Source organism: Saccopteryx bilineata, chromosome 2, assembly GCF_036850765.1.
Source record: "Saccopteryx bilineata isolate mSacBil1 chromosome 2, mSacBil1_pri_phased_curated, whole genome shotgun sequence".
Classification (NCBI taxonomy): Eukaryota; Metazoa; Chordata; class Mammalia; order Chiroptera; family Emballonuridae; genus Saccopteryx; species Saccopteryx bilineata.
In genome coordinates, this window is record NC_089491.1 from 98,033,181 (window position 1) to 98,053,170 (window position 19,990).

The 19,990-nt window shown below is 49.6% G+C and overlaps 1 protein-coding gene across 1 annotated transcript in view; it reads right to left on the reverse strand.

Moving 5' to 3' along the window:
- The window catches only part of PHF2 (PHD finger protein 2), a 98,296-nt gene that overhangs the window by 19,606 nt on the left and 58,700 nt on the right, over positions 1-19,990 (reverse strand). The window contains exons 3-9 of the mRNA XM_066257436.1: positions 18,544-18,658; positions 11,822-11,982; positions 7,839-7,980; positions 4,468-4,654; positions 2,815-2,977; positions 1,817-1,904; positions 1,307-1,413 (exon numbers count right to left, since the gene is read on the reverse strand). Of these exons, the coding sequence (XP_066113533.1) occupies positions 1,307-1,413; positions 1,817-1,904; positions 2,815-2,977; positions 4,468-4,654; positions 7,839-7,980; positions 11,822-11,982; positions 18,544-18,658 (963 nt within the window). The remainder of the gene's footprint in view (positions 1-1,306; positions 1,414-1,816; positions 1,905-2,814; positions 2,978-4,467; positions 4,655-7,838; positions 7,981-11,821; positions 11,983-18,543; positions 18,659-19,990) is intronic.

The following is a 19,990-nucleotide window of genomic DNA, read 5'->3' on the forward strand; positions in this document are numbered from 1 at the left end:
AACCAAAGTCCAGGGGACCTCAATAGGTGGGCAGCATTAAGCCTGACCTGTGGTGGCACGGTGAGGAAAGCATTCGAGTTGGAATCTGAGGTCGCTGGTTCGAAACCCTAGATTTGCCCAGTCAAGGCATGATATGGGAAGCAACTATTACAAATTGATGCTTCCCATTCCTCCCCCCTTCTCATTGTCTCTCTTGTCTCTCTAAAAATAAATAAATTCTTTAAAAAAAAAAAGAAGAAGAAAGGCCCTATGCATTGGCCCAGCATGCAGAGGTTCTGGGTTCAATTCTCGGTCAGGGCACACAGGAGAAGTGACCACCTGCTTCTCCCCACCTTCTCTCCCTCTTCCCCTCCCATAGCCATGGTTCAATTGCTTCAAGCATTGGCTCCAGGCACTGAGGATAGCTCAGTTGGTCCCAGCATGCCAGCCTCAGGCACTAAAAATAGCTTAGTACTGTAGCACTGGCCCAAGATGGGGTGGCCAGGTAGATCCCAGTCAGGGTGCTTGTGGGACTATGCCTTGCTATCTTCCCTGCTCTCAAAGAAAGAAAGAAGAAAGAAAAGGAAGGAGGGAAGGAAAAGAAAAGGAAAAGAAAGGAAAGGAAAGGAAAGGAAAGGAAAGGAAAGGAAAGGAAAGGAAAGGAAAGGAAAGGAAAAGAAAAGAAAAAAAAACCCAGCTTCCAGACAGGCACCACTGAGAAAGGAAAGCATCAAAGCAAACCTCCTGTGTTCCCTCACAAGGCTGCAGGAAGTCTATGGACCCAAGGGAAGGCACCAGCATTGACACCCAACACGTGGCTGGCGGGGCCTAGGACTGAGAGCACCATGTTCTCGGAGGTCAGGAACCTGGTGGAGCCTGCCCCTCCCCTTGGTCTGTCTACAGGACCTTGACAGGCACACCTAACCCCATACAGCAACGATGCCTCAGAGGTCCCTCTGCCAGTGGCCCTGGGCCAGTCAAACCCCCAGACCTCTGGATGTCCCAACTGAGCCCTGTCAGTTACCACACAAGGCCACAGACACCAGGCAGAAAAGAAAGCACACCAGGCCTGGGGACACAGTCAGCACTTTTTCTGAAATATCAGATGGTCTGGCAGGCAAGAATCCAGTCCAGCCCCATGGGCACAGACAGGGAAACCAAGGCCTGGGAGCTGAGGGCACTTGATCAGCCCCCCGAAGGCAGTGCTCAGCCTGCCCCAGGGTCTGACACACACACACACACACACACACACACACACACACACGCACGCACGCACGCACGCACGCGCACGCGACCCAAAGCTTCAGAACCAAGTGCTGGGACGTACCTTTGAAGGCCTCCAGCAGGTGCTTTCCCATGTACCAGCAGGCAGTTTCAAAGTTAGGAAACTGAGTCAGGCTGCCCAGTTTCAACCTTCTTTCCACTTCGTATGCTCTGGAAGCCACAGCAGAGAACTGTTTAGTGCAGGGTGGCCGGAGCAGGCGGCACTGAAGGAGGACGTGTCCACACCACAACCGTGGCCAGACAAGGCCACGCCAGCTCGGGCCTCTCTGCTAGGCCCTGCGTGGTGAGGTGAACCAGGGGACCACTTTGGGATGAGGGCCCCTGTGAGGGTGAGCCCTGCTGGCTGTGGTTTTTAGCCCTCTGGGTCAGCGCCTATTAGGAAGGCCTCTCGGCCTCTCAATTCCCTCCAAACCCACCCCGGTTACGAAGGCCATCCAGAAACTAGGCACCTCGAGGGCCCATCTCCTCCTTCCTCCCACAGTCACGGAGGCCCAGCCACTCAGGGGAGGTGGGGACCCAGCCTGGTGGAGCCCGGGGCAGGTGTGGCCCCTACCTCATCTGCATCTCCACACTCAGGCTGTGGAGGAAATGTCCCGCGAAGGCCAGGCAGTCCACGGGCGTGAGTGTGGCATAAATCCAGCCTGGGGGAGACAGATGTGGCTAGCCCTTCACGGCATTCTCATGCCAGGCTCTTGGCGGCTGCCTAGCCTGTCTCTGGCCAGCACGGGCTCAGTGCCCTCGTCCACCTGATACCCATGGAACCCTGTCCTGACCTCGTGTACTGAGTGGGTGGGCCCTCCAGGAAGGAGACCATGTCCGAGCTGGCCCAGTCTGTTCAATCCAGCCCTGAACAGTACAGATGGGGAAACTCAGGACCAGGAGGGAGGGGACTTGCTCAGACCACCCAGGGTCAGGTTACCCACCATCCCCGATCTCCACACGCAGGGCAGAGGAGATGACACAGGATGCCACACCTTCTTGGAGAGCTAGGTTCATCCCTACATCATCCTTTGAGATAGAGCCTAGACTAGACTTGGGGAGACAACCAATTACGGGGAACTGGGTGTGGGGGTGGACCTAGATCAAGAAGTCTCAAAGGCATGTAAGTAGTAGAAACATGAGGCCTCTACATAGGACAGCAAGAAATTCTGAGCATCAACTGGCTATTTTGTGACACTAAGGACTTTTAAAATATTTGTTTGTAAGGTGTGATAACAGTTATATTATTTTTGAAAGGAAGCCTTCCAGAGATGGTGAAATATTTATGGATGAAGCAACATGACCCCTGGAAAAAGCATTTATCTGCTCATGTCCTGCTTCCTCCTGTTATGTTTGAAATGTCAAGGTCAGCAAACCCCAGTCTCGGACAGCACGGATGGGCTCCCAGGCCACACAGTCCCATGCCTCTGGCTGGCTTCTGTGGGCACAGCCAGGCTGGGGACCGCCCGGGCTCCGGGCCCAAGGTGACCCCCAGGCAGCCGACAGCCAGGACGCACCTTCTCAGGGCAGGCTGCAGCAGTGGGGACGTGGCGGGGGGGACAGGGCACTCACCGGAGGGGATGAAGAGTGTCTGGCCCTGCTTGAGAATGCACTTGTAGCATTTGTCCACCTGGTCGGCAAAGAACATCTCGCTATGGTTGGAGGCCGACTGCCAGCGTTCGTACAGGGAGATGTTGGCTGAGGCTGGCTTGATGAGATAGAAGATCTTCTCCCCCTGCAACGAGAAGCCACGGGCAGTGCTTGCCATGTGCTGTCAATGCAGTGACGACACAGCCTGACACCCCAGGGCACTGGGGGCATCCTGGGGATGCCGGGGGGCAGGGCCCTCCATGTCCTGGAGACACTCGGGTCCCGGGTGAACACCATCCTCCCAGACCCACTGCTCCTGAACGCTGGAGCACATCTGCTTCACAATTCAGAAGTCAGCGCATTTGGAAGGTTCTAGGCACAGGAGCCCCCAGAATGGTTAGGGCACCCCTGCCACCCCACACACCGTAACTCTGCAGCAGCAGAGGGAAGCAAAGCTGTGACTCCCTTTGTTTCCTGAGTCACAGGAAAGCTCTACTTTGAGAGCAGCCTGTGCCTCAGCTGGGGATGGAAGGAGGGTCCAGAGCCAGGCCCTGGCCAACCCCATGCTGGGACTGGGACCAGGAGACACGAAGACCCTCCCTCTCAGGGCAGACAGACTGGGGGATGTGCACAATGGGATCGGCTCAGTCTGGAGACACCTGAGTGGAGCAGCTCACCCAGTGCTGGGATTCAGCGGGTTCGCACCAGTTCACCAGAACTGATGCCTCATTTTTTGTTGCGTTCAGCGGACCAGTTGTTCAACTGGCACTTGTAACCAGGGATCTCTCTAAGGTGGGCGCCTGGGCAGCTGCCCAGTGTGGAAATCATAAATTTACATTCCTTACTCTTTAATGTTCATCTGCACAACAGCATATTTTAAGCACCTGTAGTCATGTTCATTCCATCCGTAGGTGAAAAAAATTGCAAGTGAGGACGCCAATCAAGAAGCAATATGGGAATATCTTAATTAACAGTTTCATTGTTTTTTGTCAGGTATTATTGAATATTTATTGTTCTTATTTAAGTATTAAATGCATGAAATAATCAACTACTTTTCAGTGTATTGTTTTCTTTAAAACATAAACAGTCATTAGGGCAGAGAACCGGTTGTTGAATGATCTGAACCCCACCACCAAGCTGACTCCAAAGCTCAGGGCCTCCTTTATCATTTTCACAACTCCCTTTCACCTGGCTTCTCTTCTCTTATCCCGCAGCCAGGGAACCCCCTGCCCTCCATGCAGCTCAGAAGCACCTAAGGCTGCCACCCCCACAACCTGGCCCATCCCTCACACTCTGTGTACGTTTGGGGGGCTGTGGGTCGGCCCCCTCATCTTCTCTTGCAGGAATTTTCTCCAGCACTGCTCCCCCCTCCCTGGATAAGAGTGACCACTGAGCACTCAGTGCCCACCCCAGTAGGCCTCCTCTGATGGCCTCACACATCTCAGTCTTTAGAAAAAGGCAGTGCACACATGCTACTTGGGTCATGATGTGCCCCTGTTCCTCTCACTGCCAGAGGGGAAACACCTTGTCCCTCATCCTTCCTGTGGTGGCCACCAGTATGGCTAATGAAAACTGCAGACACTCCTGCAGACCAGCAGTGATCTGGCCAAAGGTGGGCAAGCCCCCGAGGCTCACCTTGAGCACGTGGTACCAGGCAGAGGCACCCCCTGAGTCGATGTGGAAGTCGGTGTAGCTGTCCTTCACACAGATCAGGCAGTACTTGGTCACCTTGGGCTTGGCCAGCAACGCGTCATCAGGCCAGTAGTTTTCCACCCAGGACAGCTTCTTCACAATGTCAGGCGGTTCCACAAAGCTGGACATTCTGTGGGATGGATAGGAAGAGGGGTCAGCGGCAGTGGGAAAGTATCACATTTGTTATGCCCTGGGCAGGGCGGGAAAGGTGCTCTGAGATGCATGTTCCATATACATTTCTCACCTCGAGCTATAAGGCATTGTTCCCGTCCTACAGATGAGCAAATTGAGGCTCACAGAAGGCAAAGCAAGCCTAGCCACTGAGACAAGTGTCTAACAGTGCGGCTGTGGCAAGTGTCTAACAGTAGTCTACCCACCCAAAGATCGGGTACAGAGAAGGCCTGAGGACCATCCACTCTGGAGACAGCCCTATCCTGGAGTCCCAGGAAGGGAGCTTCCCCAGGCTGTTCCACGACATGCTGGCACGATCAGCTGAGAGCAAGTATCACTTCTCACGCACAGCCCAGGTACCTCCTGGCATCACCTGAAGAAAAGGAACCTTCTGCAACATTGTCACTGTTAGACTCATTAGCTTACTTCCAGGGAATGTGCAAAAAGGAGAAGGCAGGCTTTGCTTCAATTAAATGTCCCCGTCCTGGAGAAAATGCACAGTGCTACACTAAGAACGCCCAGCTCAGCAGCAGCTGTGCAGGGACACCCCAGCCGCAGGAACACCTCAGCCGCCCCGGGCCGGTCACAGCACGTTTGCTGCCTCACGCAGGATGGACTTGCACGTCTCTGCACTGAGGGCCATGCCACCCATATAAGACTAGCACACATCCGAGGTCAGCCCACCTGAGCGCCATGGCCTCAGTCACTAGCCCTCCTCTTTAAATCTCTGGCTTCTTCCAAACTAGATTCCCACCCCATCCCCCATAAGAGCCCCCTTCGCCCACCCGTACCCACGGCCACCTCCCAGGCCCTCCAGATTCCAGGAGGAGCACTGCCACAGGCAAGGGCCCCTGCTCCACCAGCCTGGAGCACTCACAATCCTCCATACACCATACACCACAGAAGTGAGGCCACTGCCACCTCCCCACATGGACCCAAATGTCTTTTTTCCTTGTTTATTGGCTCCGCAGGTACAAAACCTGCTGCCAATGCCAGCTGCTCCCCAAAGCCCTTCAGAGACCCTCAGAGAGAAGGGAAGGTGACAGAAGGCCCCCATGGATGCCTTGAATGCAGCCCCAGACACCCCTAGGTTGGGCCCAGCCACTGCGGCCCCAGAAGACATCTTTGGGGACAGACTGTAGTGATGAAGCAGAGACCATACCTCTTGCTGGTCAAACAGTATACAGCATGAACCAGGGCATTCGCTAGCTGTGGCACCAAGGCAATGACGGCCTGGTTTGAGGTGCACATGTCCCTGCTCCCCGCACCCCACAATGTCCTTGGATAGGGCTAAAGAATGCCAGAGGCACCACATTTTTCTGCTAGCAAGTGGTGGCCCTGAGAGGCCCAAGGGGAAACCTCAGGCCTAGCTCCCTCACTCCAGTGTCACTCTGTGAAGATCCCTCCAACTGGGGTGGTCAGTCAAGTCACTGCGGCATGTCTGTGTTCTCTAGCACTAAAGCAACCCACTCCTCAGAACTCAGCCTTGGAGAAAGTCCTTCTGGTAAACACATAGATAAGAAAGAGGCTGTTTTCTCTAGATACCATAATCCACTTTATTTCCCTTTTTGCCTTTGCTGCCAAGAAGCTCAAATGAAACCCAGCATCCAATTACATTATTTCATTATGGCTCCTGGTAGTTCTGTTTTCTATTTCTCAATGTGGTTTTCAACAACTTTTTTCTTTCCTATCTGACCTTTTGCACATGGACTATTTTGGTATCTCATGTGCTTTCTAGAACTAAAAAGGTGGAAATAATCCAAAAATGAAATTGTTCTTTTTTTTTTTTTTTTTTCATTTTTCTGAAGCTGGAAACAGGGAGAGACAGTCAGACAGACTCCCGCATGCGCCCGACCGGGATCCACCCCGCACGCCCAGCAGGGGCGGTGCTCTGCCTCCCAGGGGGCGTTGCTCTGCCCATCCTGGGCATCGCCATATTGCGACCAGAGCCACTCTAGCGCCTGAGGCAGAGGCCACAGAGCCATGCCCAGCGCCCGGGCCATCTTGGCTCCAATGGAGCCTTGGCTGCGGGAGGGGAAGAGAGAGACAGAGAGGAAAGCGCAGCGGAGGGGTGGAGAAGCAAATGGGCGCTTCTCCTATGTGCCCTGGCCGGGAATCGAACCCGGTTCCTCTGCACGCTAGGCCGACGCTCTACCGCTGAGCCAACTGGCCAGGGCCTGAAATTGTTCTTAAACCAAACCATTATCGACTCATACCTTGTGGTGAGAGAGTATACCGAATCATCCCAAGAGCCAGCTGGGGAGCAGTGGGGACTCGACAGAGAGCAGGAGGGGCACAGCCATGGGTGGGCGTGGCTGAGCAGGTGGTGCTGAGAGAAAAGGGTCGTAAAGACACAGGGAAGAGCCCGAGTCTGACCAACCTCTGGCAACAGAAGCCTGGACCTAGGTGACCCCAGATACCATGACACCTGTGCAGGGACCTCGTCCCGGAGAACAGCAGCCAGCACAGCAGGGCCCTAACGTGGGGGTGGGGAGATGGTGGGGGTGGGGAGATGGTGGGGGTGGGGAGATGGTGGGGGTGGGGAGATGGTGGGGGTGGGGAGATGGTGGGGGTGGGGAGATGGTGGGGGTGGGGAGATGGTGGGGGTGGGGAGATGGTGAGGGTGGCTAAGGCTGGCACAGCAGCTACAACTGCATAAACCCATTGTGTTAAAGGTGACAAATAAAGTGTGTGTAGGCACATGAGCAGATACGTAAGTATGCAGGCATGTGTCAGTGCAGTGTAGGAACAAGTGAGATTGTACGCCTGTGTGTAGGTATGTCCCCGTAAGTGAGTCAGTGTTGGCATCTCAGTGAGTGAATGTGTGTGCTGAGTGAATGTGTGTGCTGCATGTGTGTGCCATGAGTGTGTTATGCATGAGCACACACATTCTGGAGGCAAGTACTCCATCCAGGCTGTTACCAATGATTCCTTTCAGGGAGCAGGATGGGCAGACCGGAGGAGGAGTTGGTGTCCTCTTTCTTATTTTCTGTTTGAACTGTTCACAATGCATAACTTTCATATTGTAAATACAGACAGCAAAATAATGCTATGTGTGGAACCTTCCACTCCCTGAGACCTGCCACGTGTGTGCCTCCCTAGAGCAGGAGGACCCAGCCCCGGGCCCTGCACACCCCGCTCACCTGGTGTCAGAAAACTCGAGGCTAGTGAGGCTGAGGACCCGCCTGCGGCTGGTGCTGTAGTAATAGTCCACAAACTCCTTCAGTTTCATCTTGCAGTCCTTCTGTTTGGTGACGTCGGTCACATCCACACTCCGCTCTGGGCCTGGGGAGGTGGGAGAGGAGGGTCGGTGCCCCAGGGGAAGGTGGCCTGGCCCCTCATGGAGCTGGGCCAGGACCACAGAGGGGGAGGCCACTGAGGGGACTGCACACTGAGGTTCTGGTCTCCGCTGCCCCACATCCCCGCCAGCACACAGTGCACGGGGTGGGCAGAGTCACAGCCTCAGCTAAGGTAGCCAGATCAGCAATGAAAAACACAGGACTCCGGAAAAATTTGAACTTGAGATAAATAATAAAGATGTTTTAGTGTAAGTCTCAAATAATTAATGGCACCCACAGACTTTAAAAATTAAAAAAAAAATCAAGAAACTTCTGCATTTCCAGGTACCAAGTCATTATTCTGAAAACAGAGAAATAGAAGGAAAACAGTTTAACCTATGTTTTCTATAGTTGATGAGGAAAAGTGCAGATAAGTATCACTGATGATCAAAAGGAAGTTCAGCACAACCGAGTCACCAATGAGGGCGATTCTCTGTACAAGACTCACAGGGAACAACAGAGGGAGGAAGGGCAGGATTAGCCAGCTCTTCCTTCCCAACAGCACCCCATGGCTGCTCAGACCTCGAGCTGAAAAGGCCGATGAGAGTTTATGAGGACAAATGTGATTGGACTGCCTGGATCACCGCCTAAAAGTGGGTGGCCGGTAATCCCAGGCCTCCAGCTGAACGGAGGACCCCCTACTGGGAGGGATCCTACCGACACCTGAACACAGATCTGAGCAAGCCCCTCACCATGCCGTGCAAGAGCTCCTGGGGACAGAGGAGCATGCTACATGACAGCACAGGAGTGCTGCTGGCCAGATCCCCAGTGTACGATTTTCCTAAATTCTAGTGTGGAAATTCTCTAGGACCAACTACCCCATTTCTCCAGCAAACCAAGGGAATGAGAAAGGGAGGGCGTTGTTCCAGAAGAAAAGACATTTGAAGGACATCAAAGGGACATAAGCACTCAATGCAGTGCGTGGTCTCCTTTGTATTCTCAAACAGCCAAATGTAAAAATGGTGTTTTGAGGAAATCGGGGAGAATTGCAGTGGGTCTTAGACAATATTAGGGAATGATCATTTGTGTTATAAGAGTGCAAGAATAGGGACACTGGAAAGTAGGCTTCCCCCTCGCTCCTCTAAGGGAGGGTTCAGTCTCTTCCAGCCCTGCTCCAGCCACCTAGGACCTAACCTTGCCCAGAAAGCTGGGGTTTGCCACTGAAGGTTGAAGGTGCCCAGGGCTGTCGGCCCCATCTACGACACTGTGGATGAGCCTAGGGTATTTCTTCCAAAAAGCAGGTAAACTGATCTCATTTGCACAAGGGCCACTTAACTATGTCTTGCCTGAATAGTCAGGTTTTTTATTCTTCCCTCGAAGATCTCAGTTGTGGGTGTTGATAGTCCTATTTTCTGCTGCTTTGTTTAATATATAGTGTTTCCTTTATTCCTCCTACTTCAATGCCCCACTCATATTTCAGGCTGGGACCTACTCCTAATTTAGAGCTCTCTTTCCCCCCTTTGCCAACTTCTATTAGGAATCTACCTTTGCCACCCAGCTTAGTGTATCCCAAGGTTCTCTTTACCACGCCACAGTCGCAGAGCTCCAGGGAAAAGCAACCTCGTCTCATCTCTCCAGGCAGAGAAGAACAGAAGCTCCATCTCCACACATGCTGCAGATGGCTTTTCCAGTCTACCTGAATCATTACCAGCTAGAAGCAGCGGTCATTGGGACTTGGACATGAGCTGCAAAGTATAGAATTGTGACAACGATCCCAGTGCCATGCGGAATTTTCCTGGATGTGGACTTTTCCTGGACTCCTGCTCCTTGTGACAGCTCCTAACAAACTGAACTGGGGTTGGGTTGCATTTTTCAGGGATTGGGCATGGTGTTGGGGCCAACTTGGACTTGGTGAACATGTTAAGGACACTACTCTTTTATGGATTCTTGCTGGATTGGCCAAGAGTTTGCTTAAAGGCTTTAATCACTGTAAAAAAAAATAGAAGACTGGATAAAGAATATGTGGCACATATACACCATGGTATACTACTCAGCCATAAGAAATGACGACATCGGATCACTTACAACAAAATGGTGGGATCTTGATAACATTATACTGAGTGAAGTAAGTAAATCAGAAAAAACCAAGGACTGCAGGATTCCATACATTAGTCGGACATAAAAACAAGACTAAGAGACATGGACAAGAGTGTGGTGGTTACAGGGGCGGGGGGAGGGAACGAGGGAGAGGGGGAGGGGCACAAAGAAAACTAGATAGAAGGTGACGGAGGACAATCTGACTTTGGGAGATGGGTATGCAATAGAATTGAATGACAAGATAACCTGGACATGTTTTCTTTGAATATATGTACCCTGATTTGTTGATGTCACCCCATTAAAATAAAAATTTATTTATAAAAAAAGAGTGCAAGAATAGAATTGTGATCTCATTTTTAAAAACATACCACCTGTTAGAGTCATCACGGTGACATGATGGATGTACCGAAGTTTTGCTCGAGGTGGGGGGGGGGGGTGGTCAGGGAAAAGTGGAGGAGACAGAAAAACAGCTCAAGGCTGGTGGTTTCTGCGGCCAGTACGGGGCAAGTGGGGGCCCACTGTTGATTCCTCTTAGTGTGTGTGTGTGTGTGAGAGAGAGAAAAGTTCCATAATAAGACAATTAAGAGGGGAAAGAAAGATGCAATAAAAGTCTCTCAGTCCACCTCCCCACGTGGAATAGCTGTGGTGCAGGCAGCAGGGTCTAGGCAGACCCAAGGCCGGGGCCTGGAGGACAGAGCCACAGGCAGGATGACACTCACTTCCATGTGGGAAGGGCCTAGAAAAAAATGCCTGGCTCCTGGGAGGCATTCACCAGGTTCTTACAGGCCTGGCACACATCCGGACAGCGGTCATTGCCAAGCTGGGATGTGAGTTCCTCTCCTCCCCAGGCACAAGTCAGCCAGCCCCTGGAGACTCCAGGCTAGAGAGGGGTGTGGTCTCTGGTTCACACACACATGAGGCCCCCATGCCTGCCCCCACTGTAGGCTTTACAGGTGCAGAGGGTAAAGTTTGGGGCAATGGAGCAACTCCTCTGCGTTCCTGGTGCCTGCACCCTCACCTGTCCAGCCTCCGGCCAGTGCCAGCCTGAGCACCTGCCATTTCAGGGTCCTTCCTTTTCCCCTACTGGCTACCCAGATATCCCTATAAACATGTCAAGCCCTGGTGCCCAGATAGCCACAAAGCTAGGGCCGTGTGGCCACCAGCCATGCTGGGGTCACTGCCGGGTGTGTGCAGGCCTCTCTACACCAGCGGCCTCATGAACGATGCCTCAGCACACATGGGCACCTCCCTCTACCAAAGTGTCTTGCCTGAGGGTATCTACAGCACTGGGAACTGCCCGGGGAAATGAGACTGGGCTGCTGATGGCATCAGCTGGAACCCAGAGGGACACAGGAGAGAGGTGGTTCTGGGCCATAGGAAGGTTCGTCCTGGGGCATATGAGCAAGACCAGCCACCAGGAGGCTGAGGACAAAGCACAAGCCTCGGGGGAATTATCCCTACCCAGCTGAGCCCTCCTGGCAAATGCCAACAGCAATGGAATTTGCAGTTGGAAGAACCAAGTGGCCTCCAAAACAGACTCTACTTTGCAACCAGAGTAACTGAGAAGGAGAGGAGCCAGGGTCACATGCCACTTAGGTGGGACGTGGGGTCTAATTCTAAGGAGAGCACCCAGAACAGAGAACAGAGACACTGGGTCACACCACTCACATGACATGGGGACACAAGCAGGGCTCCAGGCCAGCAGACGTGAGTGCATACAGCCACATAAAGGGCGGGTGTGGGGCACTTACCCACATAGTTCTCGACATCGCTGACATAGAAGGTGGGCGCCGGGACTGCCAGGCCCAGCCCATCTTTCTTGGGGACAAGAATGGGCTCTGTGAAGCCATGCTCCTCCATGTAGCCAAGTGTGAGCTGGCTGCCAGGCACACGGGCCACCACATCTTCAGCACTGTGGGGAAGTGCAGGTCAGAGGTCACGTCAGCCCAGTTCCAGACTCCCTACACTGTGACAGGGCAGGAGACTGGAGCCCGAGCCTATGCCACCCATCTCCCATAGCCCCAAGTGGAAGACTCCCGACAGTGCCATGCTCAGGAGTCTCGGGGCAGCCAAGGCAGGGTCCTGCGTACTCTTCACAGACAGAAACCTCAAAGTCTGAGAGGCCTGGCCAGGGCTGAGGTAAATGGTGAGCAGGAAAGGGGGGCAATTAGTACCCATCCCTCCTACCAAGGCTGAGATCTGCCCCTACCTCCCTGGTTGTCCCAGTTTTCTCGCCCCAGCCCCTTAATGGATGAGCAGACCCTGCACATGGTGGGTCTGGGGTCCAAGGATGCAGCAAATGGAGACAAAGCCCTTCTCAATGATAAGTTGATATAGAGATTCCACATGTTCCTATCAAAATACCAGTTGACATTGTTGCAGAAACTGATAAGCTAAACTGGGAGTGCTGAATGGAAACGCAAGGTTCCCAGATAACCAAAACAGTCTTAAAAATGAACAACAAAACCGAAGGACACTTCTCAATCTCAAAATTCACTACTAAGCTACAGTAATCAAGACTATGTGGCAGGAACGTAAGAAAAAGACATAGAGATCAATGGAACATAACAGAGTATCCAAAAAGAAAACTCAAACATCTCTGGTCAGCCACTTTTATTAAGGGTGCCAAGACAAATACATAGAGAAAGAATAATCATTTCAATAAATAGTGCATAGGAGAACAGGATATCCAAGTACAAAAGAATGAAGTTGGACCCCCTACTCCACATCATACACAAAAATGAGTCAGAGACCCAAATATAAAAGCTAAAAGTATAAAACTTTGAGAAGAAAACATAGGTATAAATTGTTACAATCTTGAATGTAGCACTTGGTTTCTTAGATTAGACACCAAAAGCACAAACAACAAAAGAAAGAAAGAAATTAGACTTCCTCAAAATTTATACATTTTGTGCTTCAAAGGGTCATTATCCAGAAAGTGGAAAGACAACTCACAGAATGAAAAAAAGTACCTGATAAGTGACGAGTATCCAGAATATGTAAAGGTCCCTTATAACTCAACAATAAAAAGACAACCCAATTAGTAGGAAGGGTTAATAAAAACAAACCATGAACCTAAACTTCTGGTTTCAAATCTTACATGTCAAGAGCCTGCAAGTTGCCACTCCTGTCTTCACAACAAGAAAATAGTCGAACTGAAAACCAATAACTTTTCTTACATCCATCAGATAACTAGGATTACAGAGAAAACAGCCACCCCAAAACCTGGAGAGACAGGCAAATACAGAAAAATCACAACTAAGACTACCTTACTTGAAGCAGAAGTTGCTGGAGGCAGTAACTGGTAGGAAAAGATATTTAAATGGTAATTTTTGGCCCTGGCCAGTTGGCTCAGTGGTAGAGCGTCAGCCTGGCGTGCAGGAGTCCTGGGTTTGATTCCCGGCCAGGGCACACAGGAGAAGCGCCCATCTGCTTCTCCACCCCTCCCCGTCTCCTTCCTCTCTGTCTCTCTCTTCCCCTCCTGCAGCCAAGGCTCCATTGGAGCAAAGTTGGCCCGAGCACTGAGGAGGGCTCCATGGCCTCTGCCTCAGGCGCTAGAATGGCTCTGATTGCGGCAGAGCGACGCCCCAGATGGGCAGAGCATCGCCCCCTGGTGGGCATGCCGGTGGATCCCGGTCTGCACATGCAGGAGTCTGTCTGACTACCTCCCTGTTTCCAACCTCAGAATGAATGAATAAATAAATACATACATAAATGGTAATTTTTGACAAAGTGTGGAACTTGAGTATGGACTAGCTTAATAGTGGAAAACTCGTGGTGGCCCAGCCTCAGAGAAGACCCACACTTTCATGGAAATTACCTCCAGGAACTCTACCAGGTTCTCATGATGACAATCTGCTCCTATTTCAGGCAGGGGAGTGGGAGAAGTAACTATGTTTAAATACATTCAGTGTTCTCCATAATAAAGCTTACCTCCAAGAGAACTTACTTGACCAGACCCTTATCTGATGGGGGAGGGCAAGAAGACAATTGCAGCCCCAGAGCCTTCCTGTCTCAGGTAAGGAGAGGCAAAGAAAAGGCCAAGAAATATTTCAGAAAGTAAACAGCCCAAGAGCCTTGGGCTCACTAAAACACTGAGCTTTAATCATTAATTTATAGAACATGTCCCCTTTCCAAAAACTTACCATTATGGAACAGTATAATAACAGGTGAGAGAGCTATAAGACAGAGACTACTTAAGAAGGAGTTCTTAGGGAAACACAAAGAAAACAAAACAGAAGGAAAAAAACCATAAAGAAACTAGAAGAAAGTGATGCCTCTGGCACTACGGCTACAGCAAACAGTAACAGTCCAGCTCCTAGGAAGTCGGGGCAACAGAAAACCTCATATTAAATACCTAATTTTTTCAGTTCCTATTAGCAAGCCTTAAACAAAATATTACAGGGCATGATAAAAGGCAAGAAAACCCATCGTACGAAGAGACAAAACAAGCATCAGAACAAGACTCAGATAAAGCATAAAATTTGGAATCATCAGAGAGAAAATTTAAAATAATTATGATTAATATGTTAGGAGCACTAATGGAAAAAGTGAACAACATACAAGAACAGATAGATAATACAAATGGAGACAAAAATGCTAAGAATCCAGAGAAAATGCTAGAAATACAAAAAACTAACAGAAATGAAAAAAGCATTCATCAGTAGACTGGACACAGCTGAAGAAGGAATCAGTAAGTTTGAAGTACGCCAACAAAAACTTCAAAAGCTATAGAATATCCAAGAAATGTAGGATAATTACAAACAGCATAATATATACATGATGGAAAGGAAGGGCGGGAGGGAGGAAGGGAGGGAAGGAAAGGAAAGAAAAGGAGGGAAGAATGTTTGAAGGAATTGAAGGAATAATGGCTAAGAATTCTCCAAGATTAATTACAGATATGTGACCACAGATCCAAAAAGCTCTGACAACACAAAGCAGCATAAATACAACCCCCCCACACACACACACACAAAATGAGAAAAACAAAACTACACTTAGACATGTCATATTCAAACTGCAGAGAATCAAAGACAAAGAATATAACTTAAAAGAAGCCAGATGCAAGAGATCAACTTCTGGCATGACAGCGCAAAAGGCTCTACTGACCTGCACCCCAGTGAAATGGGTGAAAGTTATTTTATTCAAAGCCTCTGGAATTGGTCCTAAGAGCCAACGGCAAAAGAAGAAACATCTACACAAGAAAAATCTACGAAAGCTCGGTATAAGAGTGAGAAGATTATGTGATATTTGACCCAAAGATATGCCTTCCCTATACCTTCCTGGCTCAGTGAGGAGGAGCCCCCCCCCCCCCAAGGGCTGCAGCCAAGGACACAGGAATGCTGAATGAAGGCTCCCCTCCAGCACCCAGGAAAGGGCTTTTTTCCTGGAGGAACAGAATGTCAACTTTTCTTATCCCTCCCCAGCTGTCTATTGCTGAGGTTCAGTCCTGGGCAAGGGCTGCCAAGAGATGGGGCTCCCTTCCTCCAGCTAGCCCACACTTGTGAAACTGAGGCTCTCCCCTGAACATGCACCCTGAGAATGCTGGGGCCCTGACCATCCCTGCCCAGCCACTTCTACCCAGCATTCTATGGAGGTCCTAGCCCGAGCATATAGGCAGGAAAGAAAAATGTAAAAGTAACCCAGAAAAGGAAAAGGAAGAAGTAAAACTATCTATTCAAAGATGACATGATCTTGTGTATAAAAAAACCATAAGCAATCTACTAAAAAATATAAGAATAAACTAGTTCATTAAAGTGGCAGGATATATGCTCAATATATATAAAAATCAATTGTATTTCAATTGCAATGAACAATCTAAAAATAAAATTAAGAAAACACATTTATGAGAGTATCAAAAAGAATAAGTCACTTAGGAATAATTTTTTTTAAGTGAGAGGAGGGGAGATAGAGAGACAGACACCCCGCATGCACCCCAACTGGATCCACCCAGCAACCACTGTTGGGGTCAATGCTTGAATCAACAGAGCTATCCTCAGAGCCTGGGGCCAATGCTTGAACCAATCAAGCCACTGGCTGCAAGAGGAGAAGAGAGTAAAGAGGGAGAGGGAGGAGAAGAGAAGTTTATGGTTGCTTCTCCTGTGTGCCCAGACGGGAATCAAACCTGGGACATCCATATGCCGGACTGACACTCTACCACTGAGCCAACTGGCCAGGGCCTTAGGAATAAATTTAATGAAAGAAGTGCAAAACTTATACTCTGAAAACTATAAAATATTGTTGAAAGAAATGTAAAAGATCTCAATAAGTGGAAAAATATCTCATATCCATGGGGTCAGAAGACCTAACATTAAGATGGCAATACTCTGATTCTATTGACCTAAGGATTCAACACAATCTATATCAAAGTTCGGGTGACCCCTTTGTAGAAACTGACAAGTTAATCCTAAAATTCATATGGGATTGCAATGGACCCAAAATGATCAAAACAATTTTGAAAAAAGAAAAACAAATCTGGAGGACTCACATTTCTCAATTTCAAAACTTACTGCAAAGCTAGAGAGCCATTGTAACCAAGATAGTGGAATACTGGACCAAGGATAAACAGAGGTCAGTGGGATAGGAGTAAGTGTCCAGAAATTGGTGCATATATCTATGGCTGAGAGATTTTCAACAAGGGTGCCAAAGACCACTGCATAGTGAAAGAATTATCTTTTTCAGCAAATGGTGCAAGGACAAATAGACAGCTGCTAGCAAAAGTTAAATCCTTACCTCACACCATATGTAAAAATTAACTGAAAATGTATCAAAGACCAAACTGTAAGACATAAAACTATGAAACTACTAAAAAAAACACAAGAATAAATCCTCATGACCTTGGATTTAACAAACGACTTTTAGATACAACAGTAAAAATACACACAATAAAAGAAAAGAAAGATAAATTACACTTCATCAAAATTATAGAAATCTGTGCTTCAAAGAACACCATCAAAAAAAAAGAAGAAAAAAAAAGTCAACCCACAAAATGGGGTTAAGTATTCAGAAAGCATATATCTGATAAAGGACTTGTAGATAAAATATGTAAAAACCCTCAGAACTCAACAGACAAAAACAGTAATTTAAATGGGCTAAGGATCTGAACATTTCTCCAAGAAAAAATATGCAAATGACTAAGAAGTACACAAAAGGATGTTCAACATCACTAATGATCAGAGAAATGCAAATGAGAGACCACTTCACATTTGCAAGGATAGTTAGAATCAAAAAGTCAGATACTAAGTGCTGGTGAGGACATGGAGAAATTGCGGCCCTCATGCTGCTGGTAGGAATAGAACAACCATATTTGGAAAACAGCCTGGCAGTTTTCCAAATAATTAAATACAGAATTACTCCTAAAAATATAAAATATATGTCCACATAAAATAAACTTGGATAAGAATGATTATAACAGAGTTATTCACAATATTAAAAAATCAGAAATAACCCAAATGTCTGCCAACTGATGAACAGATGAACAAAATGTGGTCCATCCATTCCCTGGAATATTATTCTGCCATGAAAAAGGAACAAAGTGCTGATAACATGCTATGACTTGAATGAACCTTTAGCACATTATGCTGAGTGAAGGTAGCCAGACACAGAGGGCCACAGGTTGTATGATTCCATTTAGACGAAATGTCCACATAGGCAAACCCAGAGGCAGAATGCAGAATAGTGGTTGCTTAGTGCTGGGAGGAGGGAGAGGAGCAATGGGAGTGATAAAGTTACAGGTTTCTTTTGGGATGATGAAATGTTCTAATATTGAATGATGGTGGTACACATATCTGCGACTATATCAAAGACAACTGATTGCACCCTTTAATTGGATGATTTGAATGGTCTGTGAATTATATCTCAATAAAGGTAGGGAAAAGAGAAAAGGAAAAAGAAGCCAGGGGAATAACTACCTTAATAGAGAGTCAAGGATAAGAGTTACACTGAATTCTTGTTAGAAGGCACACATGATAAAAAGAATGGGGTGACACAGAAGTGACACTGTCTGAAAAAAACACCATCATTCAGCGTGAAGGGCTGAGAAATGGCTCAGAGAGGGTCCCATGTCACCATGCCCCTTTCTTACCAGAAACTGTTCCCAACACCCTGATCTTGACCTGTGTCTTCACGCAGGGGTGAGGGAGATAGGGAGGATTAGAAGAACACCCAGGGACACCAGGGTTACCTATTGACCCTGTGGGCCAGGGCCTGTCACGTCAGGAGGGTGGTCTTAGGCTGGACACTAGCCCCATTCCTCATTCATAAAACAGGGACAAGTCCTTTCCCTTAAGGCCCCATGGGAAGGACACAGCTGGTGGGGACATGGGCCTCTTCCCTCCCTAAGCCAGCAGGTCTGAGAAAAGGAGAGGTCAGCTCCCCGCGGTGCCTGGGGTTTCAGGGAATTATGCTTTGCCCTGGAGGGAAGCCCACAGCTCCTGAGCCTGAAGTGAGCAGGCAGCAGAGGCTAAATGCCCACCTGGGGAAGGTCCGACTCCGCAGCTCCTTGATGAAGAGCTGGCTGCCGTTCTGCACGGGCTTCACATCGGGCGTCTGTCCCGGGCTATGCTTGTGCCAGGTCCGCTTCTTCTTCACTGCGGGGAAACAGGTGGGTCAGTGCCCCGCACTGTCTCCCTCCCTGCATCCCACTCCTCATACCTCCAGAGGCCACCCAGGAGGGTAGTCAAGGCATAGTGAATGCAGCCACTCAACCCTCTCAGGCTAAGTTCTCGGGGGCCCCGGGCCTAGCCCACTCGGCCTCCCACGCCCTCCATCACCCTGCGCTGTCATGGTCAGGATCCCTCCCTACTCGGTACCTAGTCTGCTAAGAACTTGTCAGAGGCACCTCCTGAGAAGGTCCCACCAAAGTCGGCCTTCAGGACACCCTCTCCCCTCAAACCTATCCTCAAATAGCACAGACCCTGTCACCACTCTGCTGGGACCTTCCTGTCTCAGTAGCCCAGAGCTCACAGACAGAGCAAGCTGGCTACCACCCCTGCCCTCTCCAGCCCTGGGCTGTGCTGTGCCTACCTCACACCCGTCTGCAAAGCCTCCCCTGCCCACAGTGCCCTGCCCACTCCGTGCGGCAGCCCTGTCCTCATGCATGCTCTCAGAGCATCGGTACACACACCTCAGACACTTTAACATGAGTGTGCACACACCCCTGCTGGACTATGACACATGCATGCACATTCAAGAACACAGGTACACACACCCCAAATGGACTGTGACACACTTGCACATATACATGTGCACTCACACATATGTATATGCACATACATGCACACACACCTCTGCTAGACTGTGAGCCCCCAGGGAGAAAAGCAATTTCCTTGTGGCCCTCACCCCTGGCTCAGGGCAACCACAGGTTAACTCGATGAGTGAGGCTGACCTGCAGCAACTGAGACTGGAAACGAAGGACTGATGGTGGGGCCCTCAGGGTGCCTGTCCTTCCCAGACAAGGATGGGGAAGGAGCTGGGAGGTGAGCCCTGGGACTCCTGCATCTCTGGTTGTAGGGATGAGGGCAGCTGACGACAGCCCAGTGACAATGACTTCCCCTCAGAAGGACTTACCTAAAGCAGAAAGGGGAAGGCTCTGGGTGGCTGGTGGCTGAACTGGCCTCTGTGCCAATCACCACCCCTTCTCCATCTCCCAAGTTGGAGACTATCTCCAACATCAGAGGGTATGTCACGCCTGTCTCCGTGGCCACGCTGTGGGCGGATGTTATGGAAACCTGGCAAGACCCAAACTGCAACCTCTAGAGGCAGCACCAGGCACAGGCAGGAGATCCAAAGGGCTCGGATCTTCATTTCCCCACCACCTTGTTGTGAGACCTTGAGCAAGTTACTGAGCATCTCTGTGTCTTATCTTTAATAGAGAGATACTAGCTCCGGCCTCTTGGGCTCCTTGTGAGATGGAATAAAGG